At 32.6% G+C, this 25,165-nt stretch overlaps 3 protein-coding genes and 1 non-coding gene across 5 annotated transcripts; 3 read left to right on the top strand and 1 right to left on the bottom strand.

Moving 5' to 3' along the window:
* Positions 1–2,527: 2,527 nt before the first annotated feature.
* LOC120276071 lies at positions 2,528–3,154 on the bottom strand. Its single transcript, XM_039282809.1, has one exon. The coding sequence runs from the start codon at positions 3,152–3,154 to the stop codon at positions 2,528–2,530; it is 627 nt and encodes a 208-aa protein (XP_039138743.1).
* Positions 3,155–4,157: 1,003 nt separating this feature from the next.
* On the top strand, positions 4,158–4,264 carry LOC120276560. Its single transcript, XR_005541276.1, has one exon. It is a non-coding gene; the product is annotated as a small nucleolar RNA R71 (small nucleolar RNA).
* Positions 4,265–14,289: 10,025 nt separating this feature from the next.
* LOC120276520 lies at positions 14,290–17,886 on the top strand. Of its 2 annotated transcripts, none has more exons than XR_005541262.1 (3): positions 14,290–14,666; positions 14,733–14,816; positions 17,828–17,886. XR_005541262.1 is itself a non-coding variant. In XM_039283279.1 (3 exons), exons 1-3 carry the CDS (start codon positions 14,551–14,553, stop codon positions 17,389–17,391), a joined length of 387 nt encoding a protein of 128 aa, XP_039139213.1. In that variant the 5' UTR covers positions 14,290–14,550; the 3' UTR covers positions 17,392–17,430. The 2 variants fall into 2 exon arrangements, 1 of the variants encoding a protein (XP_039139213.1); XM_039283279.1 differs by lacking the exon at positions 17,828–17,886 and adding an exon at positions 17,205–17,430.
* Positions 17,887–23,877: 5,991 nt separating this feature from the next.
* On the top strand, positions 23,878–24,784 carry LOC120275854 (NDR1/HIN1-like protein 12). The gene has a single exon (XM_039282571.1). It carries the CDS (start codon positions 23,911–23,913, stop codon positions 24,643–24,645), a length of 735 nt encoding a protein of 244 aa, XP_039138505.1. The 5' UTR covers positions 23,878–23,910; the 3' UTR covers positions 24,646–24,784.
* The last annotated feature ends 381 nt before the right edge of the window (positions 24,785–25,165 follow it).

Raw genomic sequence — 25,165 nt, 5'->3', positions numbered from 1 at the left:
TAATAAAATAAAATCATATATATCCAAACAGAGAAGCTTTTAGTCAATTGATTCAATAATAAAATAAAGCAATCGTGTTTAAAAAACAAAAATTAAATTCACCTAAAACACGCAATAAATATTTTTTCTAAATCAAAATGATATATTTTATACATACCTTGTCTTCTTTGTGTGAAGAAGCCTAATGGTTGTCTTAGAAGAAATTTATATATTATTTCTCACTCGGATAGGAAATCAAGAAGATGAACAATGTAGAAAAAGGTTTTCTTTAATGAGTTGTGAGAAGATTTGGTGAAATTTGGAAGAGAGAGTGATTGCTCCTAATTGGTACAAATTTTTAAAGACTATTTTTTGGCGGGGAGTGAAGAAAATAGTAAAATTAAGTAGAGATTTGAAGAGATTGGTGAAAGTTGGAGGAGCCAAAAAAGGTAAATTTTAATTGATACAAATTTTTTGGATCTTAATTGTACTTAATTGTAGCTACCATTTTTGGCAAGAAGGGAGAAAATATGCATTTTAATCAATCTTTTGAACATTGGGGTTAACAAATTTATACTTTGCTAAAATTTAAAATTCACAGTTTATATATTACTTGATCTTGGATCTACAATGTTGGTTATTAGTTTAACATTATTTATCTTAATTTATATATTCTAATAAATAAGTTATATCTAACAAAGTAATTTATACAAGATAATGGGTTAAGTGATTTACATAAGTTAGTGAGTTAATTAATTAATTAATTTATCCAAATTGTTTTTCATTAGCATCGTATTATATTTATAATTTGTTAGATAAATTATTATTATTTTTTAATTGTCATATTAAATGATTTAGATTATTTATAACATTTGATTGTTTTAAATTGACTATAAATTTTAATATAAATCTCAAATTAAATTTTATAACATCATTATAATTTAATCATATTCCACTAAGCATACAAATATAAAACAAAATAAAAATAAATATAATGAGAAAATTTTGAAGTATTATTTTTTTAAGTATTATTTCCCGAAATTTTCAAACTCGGACCAAACTTGTTAGTCTAACTTTGTTGACTTGTAATTGATTTTAAGACCGATCTTTTTCGACTAGAAAACCTGATTTGGAATAACCCTAGAGCAAATCGTTGACCTAAGCAGTTAAATTTTGGTGAACCAGTGACTTGGTTGAATTTTTTAGGGAGACTCAAATATCAACAAATATTTTCCTAAAAATATAATTTTTAATATTTTATATACTAATTTGCAAAATATAAAATGTTGTGAGATAATATATGTTTGTAAGTATTTTTTTTTCTAAAAATAAAATTTTTTATACTACAAAAGTGAATTTGCAAAAAATAAAAAATTAAAGGATGTAATAATATATTTTCCAAAATATTTTTGTAAAAAATATAAAATTTTAAATTATATGCATTAATTTATAAAAACATTTAACATTTTCGAAAAATAAAATAAATTGAGGGTGTTGTAGCCTCAGTGAACCTTGACTTTTTTTAAAAAAAGGCGGAAAAAAGGGGGAGGGGATGGGGAAAGTGGAACACCCACCCTGTCAGATAATGGGATGCTCGAACACACTCTTGACCCCCTCTTTCCACCTTTGCCAAAACCATACAAAAATTCACGTGCTCCGGTCAATGTGACATGCATCCACATGTAGAGGGACAAACTTACTTTATTCTTTCTTAAGAAAAACTGATGCAACAAGTACAAGAGCCCTTAAAGCCAAAATAAATAATACAAACCCCAAGAAATTTGGTTTGGATTGCTTTAAATAATAAATAAATAAAGGGTTAATTTGTACCCACCCTTTAATTTTTTCTTCATCGTTCTCCTAAAATTTTGATTTAGGTCATAATTCAAAGCAAAGCACGAAGAAATAATTCAAGGTATCTCAACAATAAATTCTCACATTAGAATAAAAATGATATCTCATTTGTGAGAAAAACTTTATGTCATGCACAAATTAAACAAATGTGACATTTTGTAATTCCTTCCACTAATGCTATATATATATATAGGTGACACAATGAGACTATCACAAATACTTATATTTTAGTGACATACATACATGTCACATAATAATTAAAACATACATGACAAAACCAAATGGTCACAAATAATGTACAATGGTATTAGTGACATAATGTCAAAAATTGTTTTAAAAAAATTACGTTATATAATCGTCACAAAAAATGCAAAACATTGATGACAAAATGAGAGCGTTACCAAATATTATTAGTGTCACTAAAAATATTTCCCTCCATCTCCAGTTGAAGGGAAAATTTGGCGCCAGACATTGTGTGACGCTTCTATGTGACATTATCAAGCATTGTCATGTACAATATTCAATTTGTGGAATTGAGTGACGATATTTGATTTTTGTCACATTATATGCCCTTTTAGTGACATGAAAAATATGTCATATAGAAAATCGCCACTAATCATCAAATTTGTTGTAGTAACATGTAGTAACATGTATCATCAAATGACTCCTCGAAAGGCTCTTTATGCAATGTCTCCTACACGCATTCATCCACAAGCGAGTCAGTTCCATTAATGTAGTAACATGTATCATCAAAAGTAAAGGGATGTTTAATTTCATCAGATAAAGCAAAAATAACTTCCTCATCCCAAACCCTAAGTGTTATTTTACGACTACTAACATCAATAAGGGCTTCGGAGGTGGCTAGGAATGACCTACCAAGAATGAGGGGCACTTCAACATCCTCATCTACATCTAGAATCACAAAATCTATTGGAAAAATAAATTTGTCAACCTTAACCAAAACATCTTCTATGATTCTCCTAGGATGTCTAATGGAGAGGTACACTAGTTGCAATGTCATCCTAATCGGTTTAAGGTCACATAGTCCATGTTTACTAAACATGGTGAATGACATTACATTAATGCTAGCCCCCAAATCCACTAGGGCTTTTTCATCAACCAAATCATCAATGTTGCAAGGAATAGTAAAGCTCCCTGGATCTTTTTGCTTCCTAGGTAGCAGGTTTTGAAGCAAAGCCAAACTCCCTTTGCTCAATGTCACTATCGACATCTCTTCAAGTTTTCGCTTGTTTGTTAAAAGATCCTTGAGAAACTTAGCGTTCTTTTGCATTTGGGACAAAGCCTTCCATAAATGGTACATTGATGTGCAATTGCTTCAACAAGTCCAGAAATCTCTTGAATTGTTCATCCTTACGATCATTATTTATCCTTAAAGGATCGATAAGGGAGTTAGGGGGTGTATTCCTTCATTGCTGGTAGCGTTTTCTTCCTCAACTATCAGAGTAGGTTCGCTTTCTCTTGTTGGACTCTTTGCAAATTCAATTTTTGGCTCTTTTTCCTTCTTCATCACCTTCTTACTTCCCATCCCCAACTCTTTACCAATCTAAAGAGTGATTGCCTTGAGATGCTCATGGGGATTGCCTTCAATGTTAATCGGTAAACTCCCTTGAGGTCGTTCAGACAATAATTTGGCAATCTGTTCCACTTGGTTTTTCATATTCTGAAGAGAAGCCTGCTAGTTTCTCAATAATGCCTTTATGCCTTGAAATCTATTATCTAACTGTTGGAACTTAATATCCGTACTCTGAATGAACCAAGTAAGCACCTTCTCCAATGTGGGTCTTTCGTCAGTTTGTTAATGAGAAGGAAACCCGGGTAGAGATTTTTGTTGTTGTCCTTAACCTTCCCAAGAAAAATTGGGGTGATTACGCCATCCAAGGTTGTACGTGCCAATGTAAGAATTTACTTACTGTCTGAGGGCACTACTGATGAAATCCACTTGTTCAATGGGTCTATGTGCCGCCCCTACAATGGAATAATCCAAGGGAGCATGTCCTCCCACACAAGTATCATAAACTATGACCGTAGCTGATTTTTGAGTAGAAAAACTGTCAATATTTTTGTTTAATGCCTCCACTTGAGCTGTAATGTTGTAACCTCACAAACCTCAATCACCCCAGTTGGCTTAGCAACCGATTTGCCTTTCAAACTCCATTGATAAGTGTTCATGGCTATCTCTTCTATCAACTACTTGGTCGCTTGGAGGTCTTACTACCAAGCAATCCTCCCGTTGCCGAATCAATGAGCTGTCGGGTACTCTGATTGAGACCTTGATGGAAAATCTGAACTTCCATCTATCAGGAAAGATATGATAGGGACATTTCCTCAAAAAATATTTAAATCTCTCCTACGCCTCAAATAATGATTCAATGTCTTACTGTATATATGTTGTAATCTCTTGACATAACTTGGTCGTTCTTCATGAGAGAAATAACAGGCCAAGAATGCTCTGACAAGCTATTCCCAAGTCATAATAAATGGAGTAAAATATGTTTGAGAATAGTCTCCCTCTAGGGTTATTGAATACAGGACAATGGTTGTCTAAACAAGCAATCTTAACTGAACCGAGAGGTTTCCAGAATTTTATTAAACCGTGATTTCTAAGGCGAAGAGTAACTAAATATATGCATAGCTAATATAGACATCCACACAATCGCATTAACACTCTATGAAACCTCACTGTGAACCAATGATAATCTCTTATGTAGATAGTCTCCTCCAAAAGAGAGAGATTATCCCTAATCCAAATACAGAGCAGAAATGTAATTTCTCCTAAAATCCACTCCACATAATTGTAAAGAGCACGGAGATTACCAACAACTCACTCGGGAGAATTGAGGGAGGCGTAGTCTCCAAAGTAGCCTATACCAAGGCTTACTCACAATTTAGCTATCATGCTAGGTGGGTATTTCTATCATGCATGATAGCTAGAGCTTTCACCTCGTTAGGTGGGTATTTCTACTTGTTATGTAACCCATCATACATGATAGCTAGAGATTTCACCTCGTTAGCAGCATAGCATTCAAACACGCAATTAGATTTAGATAGATGTGATTGCAAATATGAAATCAATTAAAGTATTAAAGATCTAACAACCAAAGTCATAGAAATAAAACATAGAGATCAACTATGCTCGAACATCTACAAATTAGCCCTCTATTAATGGAGGGCAAGCACTCAAGATACAAAGAATAGAGGTAAACACAAGATCCTTAAAAACCCCTTGTTATTCTCTAGGATGGAGAGTTGTCGAGGTAGCTTCCACGCACGCCTCCAAGATGAACTAGACAGTTATAACCTTCAATCCCCTTGAATACTAGGCCAAATCCCCCTCCAAATCTTACCTAAGGTACTGGAGATTTAGCCTTCTTCTTCCTCAACTTCACCTCCAAGAATTACCAACAAAGAGGTTAAAAGATAGAATAAAGTATGCCCTAGAAATCCTCATAAGTTCTATTTATACCCGACTACTTACAGGCTGCTTACGGGCGTAAGGCCTAGACCGTAATAGAGCTGGAGAAGATTGTGGTGAGCCTTACGGGAATGTCTACGATCGTAAGCCCCATCCGTAAGATCTTCTGATTTTGTTACGGTCTAGCTTACGGCCGTAAGAGCTGGACCATAAGCTTCACTGGATGCTCCTTGCGACTGCCCTTATCGGCGTCTGCTGTGGTCATAAGCTTTTCTAGATGGTCCTTACGGGCATCTTTATGGGCATAAGCCTTGCCTGTAAGGTCCTTTGGATTGGCTCTGTCTCCCCCTTACGAGCATAATCATGCCTGCAAGGTCTTCTAGACTAAACTTACAGCGGTAAGGTTGACCACAACCTGCCTATAAGCCACCTAATTTGCTTTGTCCTTGTTCTAATGATACCGAGAGAGCTCCAACTTCATCGTTTTCGGTCTAAAATGCTTCATCTGGCTCTTCCTCATCTTTAAGCACTGCCTTAAGCATGTTAATACAAAACACATGTTATTTAGCATTAAATTCCATATTATAGTTCTAATATATATCAATGAGTGTATAAATAGATATGAAATACATGAACATTGTACACTTATCAGTTGTAATTTTTATCAGTGGCATTTTTAATGCCTTTTTTTAATTATAATATATGGGATTTTCACTGAAAGAATGTGAAAGTTGAGGTTTTTTTGTTACGCTTTCTTGTTTGTTTGTAGCTTCACCATAAGAAGCCTGATCATGCTGTTGTTCAGTGGTCATATGTTAGGTTTTGCGATTCTTTATTTGTGTTTTACTAAGAGACTACCAAAGTTGGGAATTTTATCACTTATGCCCATGGTGTTGTTAGTATTGGACTTTAATTCATTTGTGGATTGGTTCTGATTGAGCTTTTTCTTACTACTTTAGCTACCATGTCCTTTTAATTAAGGCATTGCTAGACTTGGGGATGTTATCACCTGTTTCATGCCTGTAATTTTGTTGTCCCTAGACTTAGTGAAATGTCTTCTTGTCGGAGCATTCGACGTCACCATATCGACGGTTGTTTTACTCCTTAACGATAAACCAGTCGGCATGATCTTTGGTATCCACTCTAAATCTTGTTCTAATACCAAATGTTAGTAAAGATTAGAGAAAAATTCCTCCCAAGTTTTTAAATTATTAAAACAAACTTATTACAAAGATAACTATATCATTTATACTGCATTTAACATAAAATTGTACTTATCTAGAATTAATTATTAAATGATAACGACCTTTATTTCTGTTTTAGAAAAAAAGAAGTGAATTCGAGAATGTTTTAAAGCAAAATGAAGCAAGTTGCTAAATCAAGGCTGCACCATGACTCACAACCGGCGTTATGGTAACACACAACGCCCTTTCTCTATACTTACCACTACGTGATCAAGCCGTAGCAGCATGAGCTCACTAGTAGCAACATAGAAGCCATAACAGCCACTCAACGGCCATTATCAAGACACATAACGGCCAAAGACTGTATCAAGACGTGACTTGGAGCCCAAGCAACAACTTACTCACAACAGACATCACAACGCCCGTGGTGAGGCTGTCGCCGAGCTGATTAATATAAATACCCTAGTAAGTATTCTCTAAATTTGGGGAGACTCTTTTGCCGAAGAAGTTAGGGTGGCTGGATTTCTAGAGATCTGAACTGAGAGAGATGGAGTTTCTTCCATATTCCAACGGATTCCAGTGGATTTCTCAAGAGTACGTCAACAACCATCATCGGAGAGGATCGCATGTGATAGGCATCTTCAAAGATTATCATTAGAGGGGCATGAGTGACACATGTCATAGGACAATCTTAAGATCCTCTAATCCCCATCTTTAGAGAATTATTGTAGGGAGTTAGTCTAGGAATACATTAAACGTTTATTTGTTCTTTATTTGGTCATGTGGTTTTCTTGTATTTTGATGCTTTATTTTGTATGATCCATAAGAACCTAATTCAAGGGAATTATATGTCTACGTCCCTCGGTTATTATTTATGAATCTTTATTAATTAATATAAATTGTTCTAGTTCTCATAATCATTGCATGTTCTTAATTAATTATTACATATTAATGTGGATAAGGAGGATATGCCCCCAAATTGATAACACCCATGCCATGATAGATCTATGCATGTTCTAAGAGGTTAGGTATAGCTAGTTTTCCGGATTAGGGATTGATTGTCCCTTAGGCTTAAGGTCTGATTGGTCTCTTCTCATGGGATTCCCATACTTAAGACAAACATAGGAGGTTGGGATAGAAGAGATTCCATCTTAAGTTTCTAATGATTTAGACCTAGTTGTCATGGCTTATTAGGGCTATTAGGCCTTTGAGTTTCCCCGGTTCGAACCTAGAACACGATTGACACTTAATGCCTACCATAATTAATAATCAAGATAACTTTAGTACATACTCCCAACTCCTTCTAAGTTTGCTTAATGTCATCTCCAATTGTATTGTTTAATAGTGTTGTATAAGTAGAACTAAAGAAAGAGCGTAAACAATTAGGCTATTGATTAAGTGAAAAAGAAGTAATAGGAGTCTCTCCCCGTTCCTGGGAAATATAACCCTCATGTTCACCCACGAGGTATTACCTATACAACATAGTAGCTTGAGAGCCGATTACATCAGTCACTCGCTAGCCTGCCAGTTGAGACATCAATCTCAAGACCCCTGTCTAGCGACCATATTCCTTGGTTCTTACATTATTAGGCTTGCAAGGGGGCTTCGTCTGATCGATCACTGCGCACGCATGCACCGTGTAGGGGGCATGCAGCCGCTCAAAGCTACGACACTATGGGCCATGGCATGATTGAGTGGTGGGACACATCCCACAGGGTGTAGTACCGAGTAGTCCATGGGACCGACTCCGAGTCTTCAGACGATGAGGAGTCTCTTCTAGAGACCACCGCCACCGTAGTTCCCCCAATCCCAGCTCCAGCTTCTGCTGTTGTTGTTGCTGCTAGTCCTTTTCCTCCTACGACTACCGCACTGAGTACATCAGCTCTTCAAGAGCATTGCCACGTCTTAAGGAGGGTCAGGTGAGGATCGAGGGTCTACTTCAATAGATCCTGGCACATCTGCAGTGTCAAGACCCCTCGACCACTCCGGCGCCTACATCTCCAACCATTACAGCTCTAGTGGTGCCAGAGTCTCCTCCCGCTTCACCGACACCATTAGTACTTCACCGATCATATATCGTGCTAGATTTCCTCTTTCTAACTCCATCTTTTTGTTTTTATACCCACTTTTGTACTTTGATATTTCAGTACATTATACATTTTATTACAGCAAGAGACACTTACCCTGCTGCTTTTATACTTTCTGATATTAGTGGATTTTGTTTTATAGCAGTATATAGTTTTGTTTGCCATGTATTTAACTACTCCAATTGTGTCTCATTAGGGTTTAAGGTAATCGAGTGCTATTCTGACCCGCATAATTTGTTGCTTGGATAAGGGTAACTTCATTGCACTGGTTGTCCAAACTAAGAAATCAGGAGAGTACTAGTAACCATACACTCTTTTTATTTCTTTTCTTATTATATAGCACTGCACTTGTGCATGCAGGCATACATTGAGGACAATGTACATCTTTAAGTGTGGGGAGGGAGTGTAGGTTTACTTTTTCTTTACACGTTATTGAGAATTTCGTACAATACTATACTATGTTACTATGCTATCTATCTTGTAAACTCACTTGTTTGAGTTTCTTTGGTCTAGGGACATGATATGCTAGACTAGAAATTCTTTCATTCCCTCTCGAGAGTTTGACTGCTCTGCGAGTCTTTAAGCTACCTTATGTCCCTCTTGACTTCACCTTGCACCTTATGTTTGTCTAGTGAGTGGTGTTTTATAATGGGGGTATGATGAGTACTTACTTTATTGTTCCACTATAAGATATATATACAACAAAAAGAGCTACCTCCTTGATAGTGCGTAGTCACTCCCAACAAGTTAGATAGGAAGTGTATGCTCTAGTGGGAGAGAGGGCTACCTTCTGCGAAGTGTAAAAACTACTGACTATGAAAAAAGACAAAAACAAAAAAAAAACAAACAAAAAGGGAAAGAAAAACGGTAATCATGTATAAAAACTATGAAAAGTGTAAGACTGAAACTAAAGAAAACCCTAAAAAAGTTTATTTACACAATCTAGACTATTAAAGAGTGAACCACGATACCGGCACTTAGGAAAGTACTTTTTGTCGTAGAGTAGACTACTCTTTGTAGAGGAATAATCATGCTACCTAGCATTTAATTGTTCCCCTGTACTACTGAAACTCCATACATAGTTTCCAGAGATCAAGCACTTATCATGTATTCAATTTTTATCGATTTTATTTGCTTGAGGACAAGCAAACGCTTAAGTGTGGGGATATTTAATAAGTTCTAAACTGATCATATTTTCTATATCATTTATACTGTATTTAGAATAAAATTGTACTTGTTTAGTATCTCAATAATATAAAATTTCATCTTTTTGTTTACAACAACTTTTATTTCTGTTTTAGAAAGAAATTAAAGAAGCTAATTCGAGAATGTTTTGAAGCAAAATGAAGCAAGTTGCTGAATCAAGGCTACACCACAACTCACTATGGGCGTTTTGGCAACACACAACGCTCGTTATCTATACTTACCGCTACTGTGATCAAGACATGGCAGCATGAGCTCACTAGTAGCAGCATAGAAGCCATAACGGTCTCACAATGACCGTTGTGAAGTCCATAGCGGGCATTGTCAAGACATATAACGCCCAAAGACCATGCCAGGATGCGACTTGGAGCCAAAGCAACAACTTACTCAGAACGGGTATCATAACACCCGTGGTGAGGCCGTAGCGGAGCCGATTACTATAAATGCCCCAGTATTCTCAAAATTCAGGGAGACTCTTTTACCGAAGAAGCTAGGGCGACCAGATTTCTAAAGATTTTAGCTACGGGAGATGGAATTTCTTCCATATTCCAATAGATTCCGGTGGATTTCTCAAAAGTGAGTCAACGAGCATCATTGGAGAGGATCACGTGTAATATGCATCTTCAAAGATCATCATCAGAGGTGCGTGAGTGACACACGTCATCGAACAATCTTGGGATTCTCTAATCTCCGTCTTCGGAGAACTATTGAAGGGAGTTATTTTAGGAATAAATTAAATGCTTATTTATTCTTTATTTGGTCTTGTGGTTCTCTTGTGCTTTGATGCTTTGTTTTGTATGGTCCATAAGAACCTAATTCGAGGGGAATTGTATGTCTAGGTCCCTCTGTTATTATTTATGAATCTTGATTGATTAATATAAATTGTTCTAGTTTTCACGTTGCATGTTTTTAATTGATTATTGCATGTTGATGTGGATGAGGATGATATACCCCCATATTGTTGACGCCCATACCATGATAGATCTATGCATGTTTTAAGAGGTTAGGCATGCACACTGCTACAACAAAAAAAGGCTTATTGTGACATTTTTGAAACAACATTGTTGATAAGTGTTACTGAAAATCATTAAAATGACTTTTAAGCGATAGTTGTAATAAATGTTGGTAAACTTTTGTTTGTTCCTACATTTATAATGACATTTCTACATATATTCACAATAGGTTTTTGTTTTGCGATATTTTGAAAATTTTAGTAGAGTTAAAAGAAATGTAAGTGCAATTTTATTTGTTAAGATGCTTATTACGACCTATGTAATAAATGTCATAATTCAATATGACTTTTATTGCATTAATTTGTTATGGCATATTTGAAAATGTTATTTTAAGTTTGGATATATATATATATATATATATATATATATTCAAAAAACATGAAATATAATTTGAAATAAAAACGGTATTTAAGGAAAATAAAAGCGCTGAAATATTTTGAATTTCAAGAGTGCCAAAAATTAGGCGCCAATTTCTTTTTATGAGCGCCAAAACCTACGCAGCCTATATATACAAGATCTATAAGACATGAAAGAAACCCTAATAATGTAAAAGGCCAAAAGTAAAGTTATTGTCCGGAGAAAAAGTAGGTATCTCGATTTTTCTTTATTCCATAGTATTTTTTGCATTGTTTTTCATGTAATATTATTTAAATATTTAATTTTTTTGTTTATTTTGGTGGATGATTGATAGTTAATTAATTTTTTAATTAGTTTTTGTTATAAAAAAAATATAAGAAATTTAAATAATCTAATAGTAGGGTTTGAGAATATTTTTTTATAAAAAAAAAAAAAATTTAATTTAATTGGGATGAAATGTCCAAGATATCCTTTTTTGTTGGAAATTAAAATATGTTTTGCCTTTTCTCCTTGCCGATTTGATGATAGTTAGGTCATGATATCATGTGGTCATGGCATGGATCTAATGCTTCAATCATTGAGATTGCCTTTTATTATTATTTTTTTATTTAACCCTACTTTTGTTGAAGTTTTAGAATTAACTCCATTTTTTATTTTATTTTTTTATTTTTTTTATAAGGTTTTTGCTACGAGACACTCATAGTTTTGGTGAAATTTTGCAATTTACACCTATATAATTTTTATTTTTTATATGGTTATCGCCATAATTATGACCCACATATAGGTAGGTTTGTTGAAATTTTATATTTTAACCTTTTTTTCTAAGTTAATTTTTTTAAGGGTTCTTATTATAGTTATGCCACACATAGATAAATTTTGACAAATCGTATATTCTCCATTTAAATAAAAAAAAAGTTTATTTGCATTCTTTTTTATGCAAATTATACATCCTCCACATAGTTTTTTTTATATATATTTCAAATTAGTATATTATTGATTTTAATATATCATATATGTCAATATTTAATTTAATTTATTTTTTATTGTTATATTATATTGATTTTATTAAATATAAAATTATTGTAGGTTGGTGATACTAGAAGTAGTCCTTGTTCTCAATTAACTACTTCTTAATTTCATTATAGCTATAATGATCCGGTTGATTGTATGATTTTTATAATATCATCTAATTACATTTATATTTTTAAATTATTTTATTATTTATTAATTATTTTTCCTTTTTAAATTGATTTGGTTATCCACTAATGTATTTGATATTCTATTTTGTAGATAACAAACCACCATGATAAATTTAAAGACAATGCCAAAGATTGAAGCTTTAGCTTTATTATAATGTTTGAAAGCTATTTCTTTGAGATTTATAGATCTTGATAATATTATTTTAATTAGTGATTACATTTTTGAAATTTTAATTTTTAATTTTTATTATTTATATATCACTTTTCCTTTTTAAATTGAGTTGGATATCACTAATGTATTTGCATATTTTATTTTGCAGATAAGAGGTAACCATGATAAATTTAAAGATAATTCCAAGGATTGAAGCCTTACCATTATTATAATTTTTGAAAGATATTTCTTTTGAGATTTGTAGATCTTGTTAACACTATTTTCATTAGTGATTATATTTTTAAAATTTATTATTTATTTATCACTTTCTTTTAAATTGATTTGGATATCCACTAATGAATTTGTATATTTTATCTATAAGATAAGATGCCACCTTGATAAATTTAAAGACAATTCAAAGGATTGAAGAGTTAGAATTATTATAATGTTTGAAAGATATTTCTTTGAGATTTGTAGATAATGTTAACATTATTTTAATTAGTGCTTTAGTGCTAGGTGGAATTTTTAAATTTTTGATAAATCATTTTAATTACTATTTTATTATATTATGTAAATTAATTTTATAGAATTTAATTTTTTATCTCATTTTTAAATATTAAATTTTATATAAATAATATTTAAATTAGTATTGTGAAAAATTATACAATATTTTTTTTAATACTTTTGAATGTTGCATTTCGTTGTTATCCATAAATACTATATGGTTAAAACAACAATAATGAAATGTTGATAAAAGAGTTTTAAGAGACATTTAACAAATGTTACTAAATAATTTTTGTACAAATATTTATAAATAAAATTTAATTTTAAAATTATATATGATGAATAACTTTTACCAATATTTACAAATGTCGACTTAAATTGGGATTCACAATTGCTATTATGTTAAACCAATATTTACAAAAAGTAGATATAAGTAATTTAAGAGACCTTTAACAAATATTACTATATAATATCTATAACAACAATTACAATTGTTACAATATTTCAAAATTAATATGATAAAAACTTAATGAGACATCTGCAAATGTTGCACAAAATAAAAAATAATGTTGCTCAAGCCATATATAAATGTTCGAATAAGTCTATATTGAGACTATTTACAAATGTTGATAAATATTACAATAAACGTCAGAATATATAGGTACCGAAGTTTCTTCAAAATGTCACAACAAAGTATACCAACTATGGCAATTATAACATATAATAGACATTTGTTACAAAAGCCGATACAGAGCTTTTGCAATGGTTTTTGGCTATTTTATGACACATGCCAAATGTTGCAAGAACCCTTTTGTTGTAGTGGCATAGCTAGGTTTCCTGATTAGGGATTGATTGTCCCTCAGGCTTAGGGTCTAATTGATCTCTTCTAATGGGATTCTTGTACTTAAGGCAAACATATGAGGCTGGGGTGGAAGAGATTCCATCTTAAGTTTTCATCATGGCTTATTGGGGATATAGTAGACACTTGAGTTCCCCCGGTTCGAACATAGAATATAATTGACACTTAATGCCTACCATAATTAATAATCAGGATAACTTTAATACATACTCCCAACTCCTTCTAAGTGTGCTTAACGTCGTCTCCAATAGTATTGTTTAATAGTGTTGTATAAGTAGAACTAAAGAAAGAGCGTAAACGTTTAGCCTATTGATTAAGTGAAAAGGAAGCCTATCACCGTTCTTGGGGAAATACGATTCACCCACGAGATATTACTTGACAATTGTGGTATAACAGACCAATTGTAGTATTAATTGCATATTTACATACTCATATATTTGCATAATTTCGATACCTATAAGCTGTTCGTCACAGTTACATACTAACTAACTAATATACATTAGTTACATACTAACTAACTTGATCCTAAAACATAATCTAAAAAACAATATATAAAATTATCAGGGTAATAAATGCAATAACAAGATTAATTCGACAAAACCTTTATCTCTTGTTACCCTTCTCTCTTCGACTTCTACCCGGATCTCCTCAAGCCCCCCACCCGTCCCATTCTTCCACCCTTTGCCGCGCCTCCTCAACTTCATCTCCCACAAATCTCGGATCCAAGATGAGCACGAGCCTCTTATCGTCCCCAAGCTCTGCAGACTATGCCCCATCTACCCCAAGTTATATATATCCAATCTGTCTGGCTCGTTTCCAACCAACAGTTCTTCATCTGCACAGGTACTCACTTAAGACTAGTATTTTCTGACTTTTTTTGGTATCTAATGTTGATGTATGTTTTTGTAGAATGAAAGGGGGAATGACACTGATTCAAGACATCCTCAGAGTCAGCGTGACCCACCTGCAAACTCTAATCCCAAGCGTCAGAAGGTATTCTACTTATATAGACCTCATTTCTATCCTTATTTGAAGATATATACTTATTGAAATTAATTTTGTGCTATAGTGAATCTAATCAAAATGAGGTGACAGCTATGAGCTACAAATGGCTGTATAATAAGTGATTTTTTTACTATTATTGTTCAAATCATTAAAACTTTAAATCTTGGCTGAAGGCTGTCATTTGTGATGACAATTTCACTACTTTTTATATGAAAGAAACCATAAATAAGCTCTAGTATTCAACATGCTTGAACATATACTGATGCCATCGATCACTTGTTGTGGACTTTCAAACAAGCTAAGCCATTCACAGACAGCTTGAGTTTTGCTCAAATTTTGGTTCACTCAAGATCATTTAAATTTGAGCTAAGATGTTAGGTGATTAAACACGCTGTAGTCAATTGTTGCAGTTTTCATTCAAGTTCAATCTTGATAGTACAAATTTGTCTTATCGCCTCCATTATGACAAAGTAAAAGTTAGTTTGTTGTCTTTCCTTGAATTTGCAAAGGTATAAGTACTGGCCTTGCTCTGGCTCAGTTCGTTTACAACCCCTACTTTTAACCCTTTAGTAAGACTGACACTTTCAGAAGTTCTAATTGCTTATACATGATGGTCACATGTCTAAGATATGGCATCTCATGGCTCACAATTGTGACATTTAGCATTCAACTCTTTTCGTACCACCATTGTTTGCTTCCTCTGGGAATAGTTTATTTAGTCTAATCATTTTACACTTGGCTTGGACAAAGACTTGTAGGTTTAGAGCAGTGTAGTTAGAATCGTACGGTTCTCGATACGAATCTTACGATTCATATCGTTTTTCATCTGTAACGGTTCGAATCTTATAAAAGAATCGAAATTGATCTAGAATCGTGAATGAATCGTTTGAATCTGTCTCGAATCGGTCGAATCGATATGAATCGGATCAACGATTCCTAGTTAATACAAGTTTTGAATTAAAAAAAAATCAAAAGAAAAGGAAGAATAAAAAAGAGTAAGAAATATAGGAGGAAGGAGAAATTTTTGTTGTTTTTATTCCAACATCCTCAACATAGGCATTTTTATACCATCTCTTCATCTTTTCTCGACATTCTTCTCTTTTTTTCTTTTAAATTCTTTATTATAATGCATGCGATCAACTATTTTTAATTATTATAAAAGTTTTTTTAAATTAGTGATTATTTAATTAATCTTTAAATTTGTTATCCAAAAAACAAATTCAAAGATTAATTAAAAAGATAATGCTTTTTAAATTTTTAATATCAAATTAATTTGTTATCTTAAAAACTCTTGTTATGAAAAAAATCTTTTTAATTTAAAAACTAATCTTTAACATAATTTAATCTTTTTGTGATTATTATATTGATTTTTAAATCTGAACTATTTTTGAATGTTTTTTTTAAATATATATAGGTTTGCTTAATACTTGAAAATGTCTTCTAAGCTCAAAACAGGATCTCAAACTAAGAAAATGTCTTCCAAACTAGTTTATATTTAATTCATGGCTTAGAATTTTTATTTTTTTATTTTTTATATAATCATGTTATATATATATATATGACTTTGAAATGTTGAACCGAATCTTACGATTCGATTCGATTCACGATACTCGATTCACAAATTTAGAATTTTGATTCACGATTCGAATCTTGATTTGACTACCTTGGTTTAGAGTAGTCAATTTTGTTGCTTCAAGGTTCAATATAGTGCTAAAGTATGTTGTACCCAATTATATAATCCAAGGTTTTCAATATGGATCAAAGGATGCATTTGAAAAGGTTACTTGGGTGGCTATAGAATTAGTGACTTATGCAGATCGTATGTATCAAGTTGTGCATCATATATTGCAGTCAAATGCTTAATGAGGAATGTGAAATAAATAGCTATACTTTAAATTCCTTGTAGAACATCAAATGCATGACGTATCCTATTATTAGAAAAGAATGTTATTTCATGATTAATTTGGTTTTCGGGAATAATTATTTCTTTTTTCTTTGAGAGAATAGTTAAGCTTCTCTTTATAAATACACTTACAATTAAGTTTCTTCTCTTCTATGTAATATATTTGACTGATGTTTTGAATGAATGGTTCTTTAATCGATTTCTTTTAGATATTTGTGAGCATATAAATTATAGTCCTATCTGTAACATCCATATCACAGGTCTAAGGAGAAAGTCTCGTCTTCATGTCTCTCTTATTTATCTGTTCATAAATTATTTTCATCATTCTGATTGCATGTTCTCTGATTATGGAGTGTTAAGCTATGCAATATCGGTTTTGAAGTCTCTAAAATCATGTTAATTACCAGCCTGTATTCTGCAACATATCAATATTCATTAATTTATGACTTTTAGTTTTACTTATTTGTACACAGAGGGAATGATTGGTTGTTCGCCTCCATAAATTCGGCCTTTGGAAAGTCACAGCATGAAGTGTCTGTTGCATGGAAAAATGTTGTTTGCCTCAATTCTCTTGTCAAAAAAAGTATATTATGTCAGGCTCTATTGTTCTGTATTATATATAAAAATTCTTGCCAGATTAATGCAATTTGTAACTGCTAGGATGCTATCGGTATTTATTTATTTTTGTTCTGGTGTCAATGTGGCTGAGAATAATCAAGGCCATATAAACCGATTTTCCACTTGGTCTTATATGATCATCCTTCTTTAATAGACTAAAAACATTCAATATATATATAAATATACACACTCTTGCTCATTTATGTTTGCCAATATGCAGTTTGGTTGGCAGAATTGACACCTAGTTTAACATTATGAAAGAAGGCTCTTTCTTGCATTTGATCTTTGTTATTCAAGTTATTTTTATTATCTTCCATTGTGCATGAGCAAATGACATTAATCTTCATAAGTGTGATGTTATATATAGATATATATAGATATATATATATATATATATATATTTAATCTTCATAAGTGTGATGTTATATATAGATATATAGATATATATATATTCTTTCATTGGAAAGCTTGTGTATAGGGATCCTTTGTTGGAGATAAAGGAAAGGTTTGTGGAGATGTTGAAGAGGGACTTGGAGCTTTTGGCTAAGAGAAATTCTAAACAACCAATGCAATAGGAGCATGAAGAAGAAGAAGAAGAAGAAGAAGAAGAAGAAGAAGAAAAGGAGAAATTTTGATTTTGATCAAAGATGTATCCTTGCCACGCTATGAATGAAAAAGGAGAAGTTTTAATTTTGATCAAAGATGAATCCTTGCCATTGTATGAATGAAGTTTTAATTTTATTCTTGTTCACGATTGATGGTAACCTATTGTGCTTTGCTGAAATGAGGATTAATACCATGCATGTGTTTTCTTGTTGTCAATGTCTTCGGCATTAGTTATAGAATTTAGGTAGAATTGAATTCATGAAATTTCCGTCCATGTTCTGCTTTCACAGTGAACATTAGATATTGTCATCAAATAGAGTACGCTGAAGTTGGTTCTGAATACTGAATTCTTTAGGATAAGTTCTTGTGTTGTGTTGTGTGCCATGTTGAATCTAGGATGTGTTAGCCGATTTCGCTTGTGTTGTGTGCCATGTTGAATCTAGGATGTGTTAGAATGATTTATGCCATGCATTTATTCTCTTGTACCACATTAGCTATAGAATTTTGATAGATATAAACTTTAGAGTAGCTAAATTTATTGCATTTCCTTTCATGTTCTGATTTCTCAGTGAACATTAGCATGTTTGAGAATGAGATTTATACCTTGCATGCAAACTCTTGGAAAATATGTGTTAGCTTCTCATGGCATGCTAAACTTTAGAAGGTGGCTAAAATAATTAAATTTCCATTCAATCATCTGCTTTTATTGCACTTTGAGGTGACTAGGAATATTCACACTTGTTTATCTCTATGTTCTGCCATCTCTTAATTTCCACTTTGTATAACTTGGAGATCATTTCCGTTAATGATTGTTCCAGAAAATCTCTTCCTTAAATCCTCTTTATAATATTAATTATATCTTTTTTATTAATTTATTTTTATTTTCAACCCACAGGTTTAACTATGATTGTCATATGGTGTTGCTTTGAGATATGAAGAAGAGTATAAAAGTGATCCAGATTAAAAAGTCTCTTTGGCATAGAATTAATTAGAAGAAGCTCTCATGGCATTGCAGGGCTGGGGAGTCTGCTTCTCATGCCCCTCACACTTCAGATAATGTTGAACAGCCTCAGCGTTCATCCCAATAGCAAGATAAAAGGTGTAGGCCCTAACTCACCCTCCGTGGACGAACCATGCTGAGAAACCCTTAGGTTTTTGGGGCATTGGATTCTCACCAATGTTTGCGTTACTCAAGCAGACATTCTCGCTTCGGCTTCGTCCACACCTACTTGCACGGCTTCTAAACGCGGGAAGGAAAAGTCCCCAGAAGGTTTCGGATTGCTCGCTATTCCACCAGTTAGGAAAGAAGAGAGAAAGAATTACTTTTCAGTGTCGTTGAAATTGCAAAAAAATGAATACACTGCACCAAAATAGGCCTTTAGCGGCATTTTATTTAAATATTCAGTGGAATTTTAAAACGCCCCTAAATATTAGAATGGCGTTATCAAAAAATGACGGGGAAAACACCAATGAAGATGGTTTCGGCAATGTTCCAGTAATTAGCGGCGTTTAATAGTGCTTTATATTTTTAAAAAATAATTAATTTAACAATTAATTTAGCGGTGTTTATCTAAAAATGCCGCTATTTTAGGTGCGCTTTTATGACCTTTAGCGCCGATGTTTAAAAAATATTAATTATAAAAAAATATCACTAATTTAATCGGATTTCTTTTAAAAAATAAATTAACTCCAATTTTTATTGTTATTAATTTTTCTCTCTCTCTTTTTAGTTTTTTTATTTTTTTAATTATTTTCTTTTTTTCTTCTACTTCTTCTTCTACCTTCATCATCACCATCATCATCTTACTTTCTCCTTTTCTTCTTCTTTTCCCTTCTTTTTCTTCTGCCCTCTTCCTCTTGTTAATTTTTCATCCACCTATTTACAATTGAAGAGAGTATTTATAGAAAATAAAAAATCTAACCATTTGGAGGCTTTTTTAGGAAAAAAAAAGTCGCCAAATTTAAAATTTGTAATAAATGGCGCCAAATTTAAATTTTTCAAAATACATGGCGCTAAATTTGAATTTTCAAAATTTGCGGTGGTTTTGTATGAAAACACCGCTAAATTTATAATTTTGTGACCACACACCACTAAATTTAATTGTATAAATTTTAAATTTAAAAAAAAATCTATAATTTCATGGTGTTTATTTGTTCAAACGGCACTATATTTAGTTATATAAATTTAAAATTAAAAAATACTATAATTTAGCTGCGTTTATCTGAAGAAATGCCGGTAAAGGTTATAATTCTATAAATTTTAAATTAAAAAATTTGTAATTTAGGACCCGTTTGATATGAGTGAAAGTAACAGCTTTCCAGCAAAGTAACGGGAGTAAATCACTTTCACTCGTTTGGTTACTTAAAAATAGTTGGTCTCTTTGCAATCACTTTCCCTTTGACCATAGAAAGTGATTCACATGGGGGGTGGTGTGAAAGTGATTACAAGGTTGGGTGAAAATTTTTTATTATTGTTAAATTACTATATTACCCTCTTATCAAATAAAAATTCTTCCTTGTTTCTTTTTTTTTAAAAAAAAAAAACTCTAACGCATTGTTGGATAATATTAATCATGACAATATTAAAATAAACAAAATTGTATAATGGACAAAAGTTGAGGAACGCATGGTGATTTAAAGCTATATATTATTTTTAGTGTATTAAAAAAATATAAAAACTATATTTAAAAAAATATAAAAATACTTTACGAAGAAAAGGTTGATTATTATATGGATTAAGTTAGTATGTCATTAGAGTTTATTAGAAATCCATTTTTTATAACTAAAATAACTAAGGGTAATATTGAGAATAAACATAACTTTACATAGCAAATGCTTTCATACCAAATGGAGAAATTAAGTTTGCATGCAATTTAATTACAATTTTCATTGCATACACCAAATATTGTAATGTTATTTTGCAGGGAGAGTAATTGCATGCAAAATCTTTCCCTGCAAAAGCTTTACATGTAATTACTTTATCTGCAAACTACCAAATGGGCCCTTAGCGGCGTTTTATCTAAAAACGCCGCTACCTCATCATTTTTTAAATTTTAACTTAAAAATATAGCGGCTTTTATTAAAAACGCCACTAAAGATCGCAAATTAAACGCAAAGAAAGACCCTTTTATGGTGTAATGATATGATGTTTTGGATTATTATATTAGTTACTTTTATAACTTTCTATTGTTATATTAAATGTTTAGACTATTATATTTTGTATTGGATTGTCCTATAAGATGTTTGGATAATTACATTTTGTATTGGTTTATTGTATTGATATTTGGTCTATTATATTTTGTATTGGATCGTTGTTGTGGATACTAGTACTTATAGATCGGAATTTTTATTTTGCAAAATATTATAAAAGTTATTGTTTAGGATTGTAAAATTAGGCTTCAGGTTTGTAAAAAATGTTTAAAAAATTATTGTAAATAATTGCAAATCGTGTCGCAATTTTGTTTGTTATGAATAATTGATTTATGACATAATTTGTGACAATAAAAATGTGTCACAAAATGTCTTATAAAGTTGCAACATAATTTGGGACACAATTTGGGATGATCGAAATGTGTCGCAAGATTTGTTGCAAAAAGTTTCACACACTTCCAACACAATTTGTGACCTATAAAAAGTTTTGTGACAATCAAAATGTGTCGGAAGGAATGTTGCAAAAAGTCTTACACAGGTGCAACACAATTTGAGATAAAAAAATGTGTCAAAAATAATGCGACATATCATTGTAAATTGAATTACAAATATTGTATTAGACCCATGAATTGCGAAGAGATTTGCAATATTTTTGTTGTGTCTCAAATTTTATGACACATTTTTTAAAAGTGCCAAAAAAAATTGCGACATTTGAAACGCGACACATTTTATTGTGGCAAATTATGTTGCAAATTGTATTCTGCGACACATTTTGAATTTTTTGTGTTTGAAAAATGTGTCACAAATAACGTTTTTTGTTGTAGTGATATATTAAGAGATATTGGTGATTGATACAGATAAATCACTAGTTTGAATCTTTAAAATTTGATTTAACAATTGAAATATCAACTCTTATGTGTTAAAGAATGTCCAACGTATATTTTAGAGTAGTAAAAGGGTTCCAGTCCAGTAATAGTGATCCTATTGTGAAAGATGTGGTATAAAACTTTTCAGTATTCCGAGTTTATGTCCCATCGGATTCATATGGTGATGACGTGCAGGGGCGGCTCAAGGGTAAAGCCAATCAAACAACCGCTTTAGGCCCCCATAAATTGTAGGCCTCATCTAATTTTAAACCAATATAGTTTTTAAGATTTTATCACTATGATTATAATAATAACTATATACCGGGTCCATAATAATTTATAAATTTAATTTACAGCCTCATTATTAACTTTAAATTTTTAAAAGTTTTAAAATCTTAATTTTGTAATCATAATAAATATTTATTGTATAATTAGTTAATATTTAAACTTTTTATTTAATATTGCACCTATTTCAAATCTTTCCTCAACTAGATTTTTAAAATAAAAACTAATAAATTAAGTTCTTAATTCATGTAGGTGTAATAGTCATATTTTCTAATTTCTATTATAAATCAAGATTCTAATTATTTTCAACCGTTTTTTGTTTTTTATCTTTACTAATTGCTATTGAGTTCTTGTTTGTGATACTCATCGCTGCATTAGTTGTGGATCTTTTTTTTCAAGCATACAAGCTAAAATGAAACTTTTACAATTGCTACGAAGCTCAAGCTGTGTTCCCAAAGAAGACTTTGATCAACTTGTATTTTGTCAGATTACTTGAGCCTCACTGATCTTTTCCAACATGAAGAAATAGATATGCTTTGGAGATACAAAGATGATATCAAGTCAACTGAATAACTTCTAAAGACTTGGTCCAACATCATGCCGAAGCTCTTTCCCTGACAACAGAATTTAATGACGGATAAATTTGCTTAATTTGGTAGTATAAATCCCAAAAGTTTTGATCTACCTAATTGAATGATATAGGTGGAAGATATATGTAAAAGAAGGCTTTTCTTTTTAAACTAGATTTATTCTATAATAGCTTTTTTTTTAATGTCTATTATTTTTATGTTGGTTGTTTTTTACATTGTGGTTTATTTAATTTTTTTTTTTCTTATTAACTAATTAGGGCCCCGTGTTATGCCGGAGCTTTAGGTCTTTATAAGTCTTGAACTGCCCTTGATGACGTGTTCTTAATGTGTGTATGAATTTGTAGCCTAAAACCTTTGGTTCTCTATTGTTAGATAAAAGTGTATGGACTGAATGACTAATTCTTGATCTGTATCCATAAACTTCACTAATAGCTCTAATTGGATTTTAAAAAAAATAAAATCAATGTGGATATTATAGAGCAATTCTTGCATATATATATATATATATATATATATTAAAAATGTTAAAAATAACTTTATCAGTTTGTATGTTGTGAAAATAAATTTTGTTTGTGCTTATAACTTTACGTAGTTGTAGATTTTATTATTAGTATTATTATTATTATTTTGGCATGCATACTATTTTTCCAAACAGAAGTTGTTTAGAGCAACATAAAATAAATTTGGATGAATAAAAATGGCTCAATTTGTTCTTTAATTAAAAAAAAAATCGCAAACAACAACCTCATAAAAATACAGAATACTTTAATTAACATTAATTAAAATAATAATGTTGATTTAAAAAATTAATTATTCTAAATTACATGGATGCCATTTATAGAAAACCTTCATCCATGTCCATCCCATTTGTTCTCAACTGCAATCTTTCCACTCACTTCGCAGGAACACGATAAGTTTGATAACTAACTCCTTAATTTATTCTTCACCCAATAACATCTCGCCACGTAGAAGTTTACGTTATCTTAACCTACACCGAACACTGGATTACCGCCTTAAAACAAACCACCTTCTCTTTCCTTCTTGAACTCTCGTTTTCTTCTTCGATGGCAAGCGATCCCAAACCCTCCGGCATTGCAAACCCGGCAGCTCGGCCGCCACCACCGCCACCGCCGGCCTACGGCGCTCCGACGGCGTACCCGGGATACTACGGGGAGCCGTATCCGGGATACTACTCGGCACCGGCACATGCTCAGCACTCGAGCACCACCCTTCTCCGCCGCTTCCTCATCATCATCGCGGCTACGATCGTCGCCACCGGAGTCGCCATCTTCATCACTTGGCTTGTTCTCCGACCTCGCCTTCCCATCTTCTCCATCTCCTCGGCATCTCTATCCTCCTTCAATCTCTCCTCCTCCCAGCTCTCGTCTGATCTCTCCGTCTCCATCTCTGTTCAAAACCCTAACCACAAGATGACCATCCATTACTACGATTTCCGGGCGGAGGCTTTGTATGATTTTTATACTATTTCTGATGTTGCGCTTCCGCCGATGGATCAGAAGAAGGGGAATGTGACGGAGATTAAAGCGAGGTTGGTGGCCATGGGGGAGTTTGTCGGGGAGGATGTTGGCCAGAGAATCGAGAGCGAAAGGCGTACTATGGGGACGGTGGGGTTCCAAGTTAGGGTTTTGTCGTTGGTGAGGTATAGCTCAGGGTTCTGGTGGACGAGAACGAATGTTTTGAGGGTCTTCTGCGATGATGTGAGGATCAAGTTTGCAAATGCTACTGCAAATGGTGGGTTGCTTGATGGGACTGCCAAACCTTGCTTGGTGAGATTGTGAGTATTGTTTGTTTATAAGCTTCCTAATGTTCATAATGGTCTTGTTGTTGATTGTGTTTGGTTCTCTTTTTTGAATGGATTCCTTTCAAGTTTCTGTTTTTTTCCTAATTAATGTATCCCATAAGAAATTATATTACTGTGGAAATGCTTATCTCTGTTCCAGTTTAACTTCTTGCTGATATTCAAAGGTTAGGGGGGGTATTCAGGGAATGGTTGTGTGGTTGAGGGAAAATCTAGGATATCTTCTGTTTTTGGCGTTCCACAAATTTGATTGTTGAATTTTGTGCTTGTGCGAAGCAATTTAAAGTATTTTGCTGAATCTTGGTTGACTATGCCCTTGTACCAGAAATAATGTGTTTTTGAATGCCTGATGCCATATTCATGGGGTGCGGATGTCACAGTGTCACCTTGGATTAACTACCTGTTGTAAGCAGCATTATGGTTTAATATTTATTTTTTTTGTCCTTGTTCTACTGTGTTTCTCTTGTTTGGGAAGTGCAAACAACGTGAAGCATGGACTA

Source organism: Dioscorea cayenensis, chromosome 14 (assembly GCF_009730915.1).
Source record: "Dioscorea cayenensis subsp. rotundata cultivar TDr96_F1 chromosome 14, TDr96_F1_v2_PseudoChromosome.rev07_lg8_w22 25.fasta, whole genome shotgun sequence".
Classification (NCBI taxonomy): Eukaryota; Viridiplantae; Streptophyta; class Magnoliopsida; order Dioscoreales; family Dioscoreaceae; genus Dioscorea; species Dioscorea cayenensis.
This window is presented reverse-complemented; position numbering and strand designations above follow the sequence as displayed.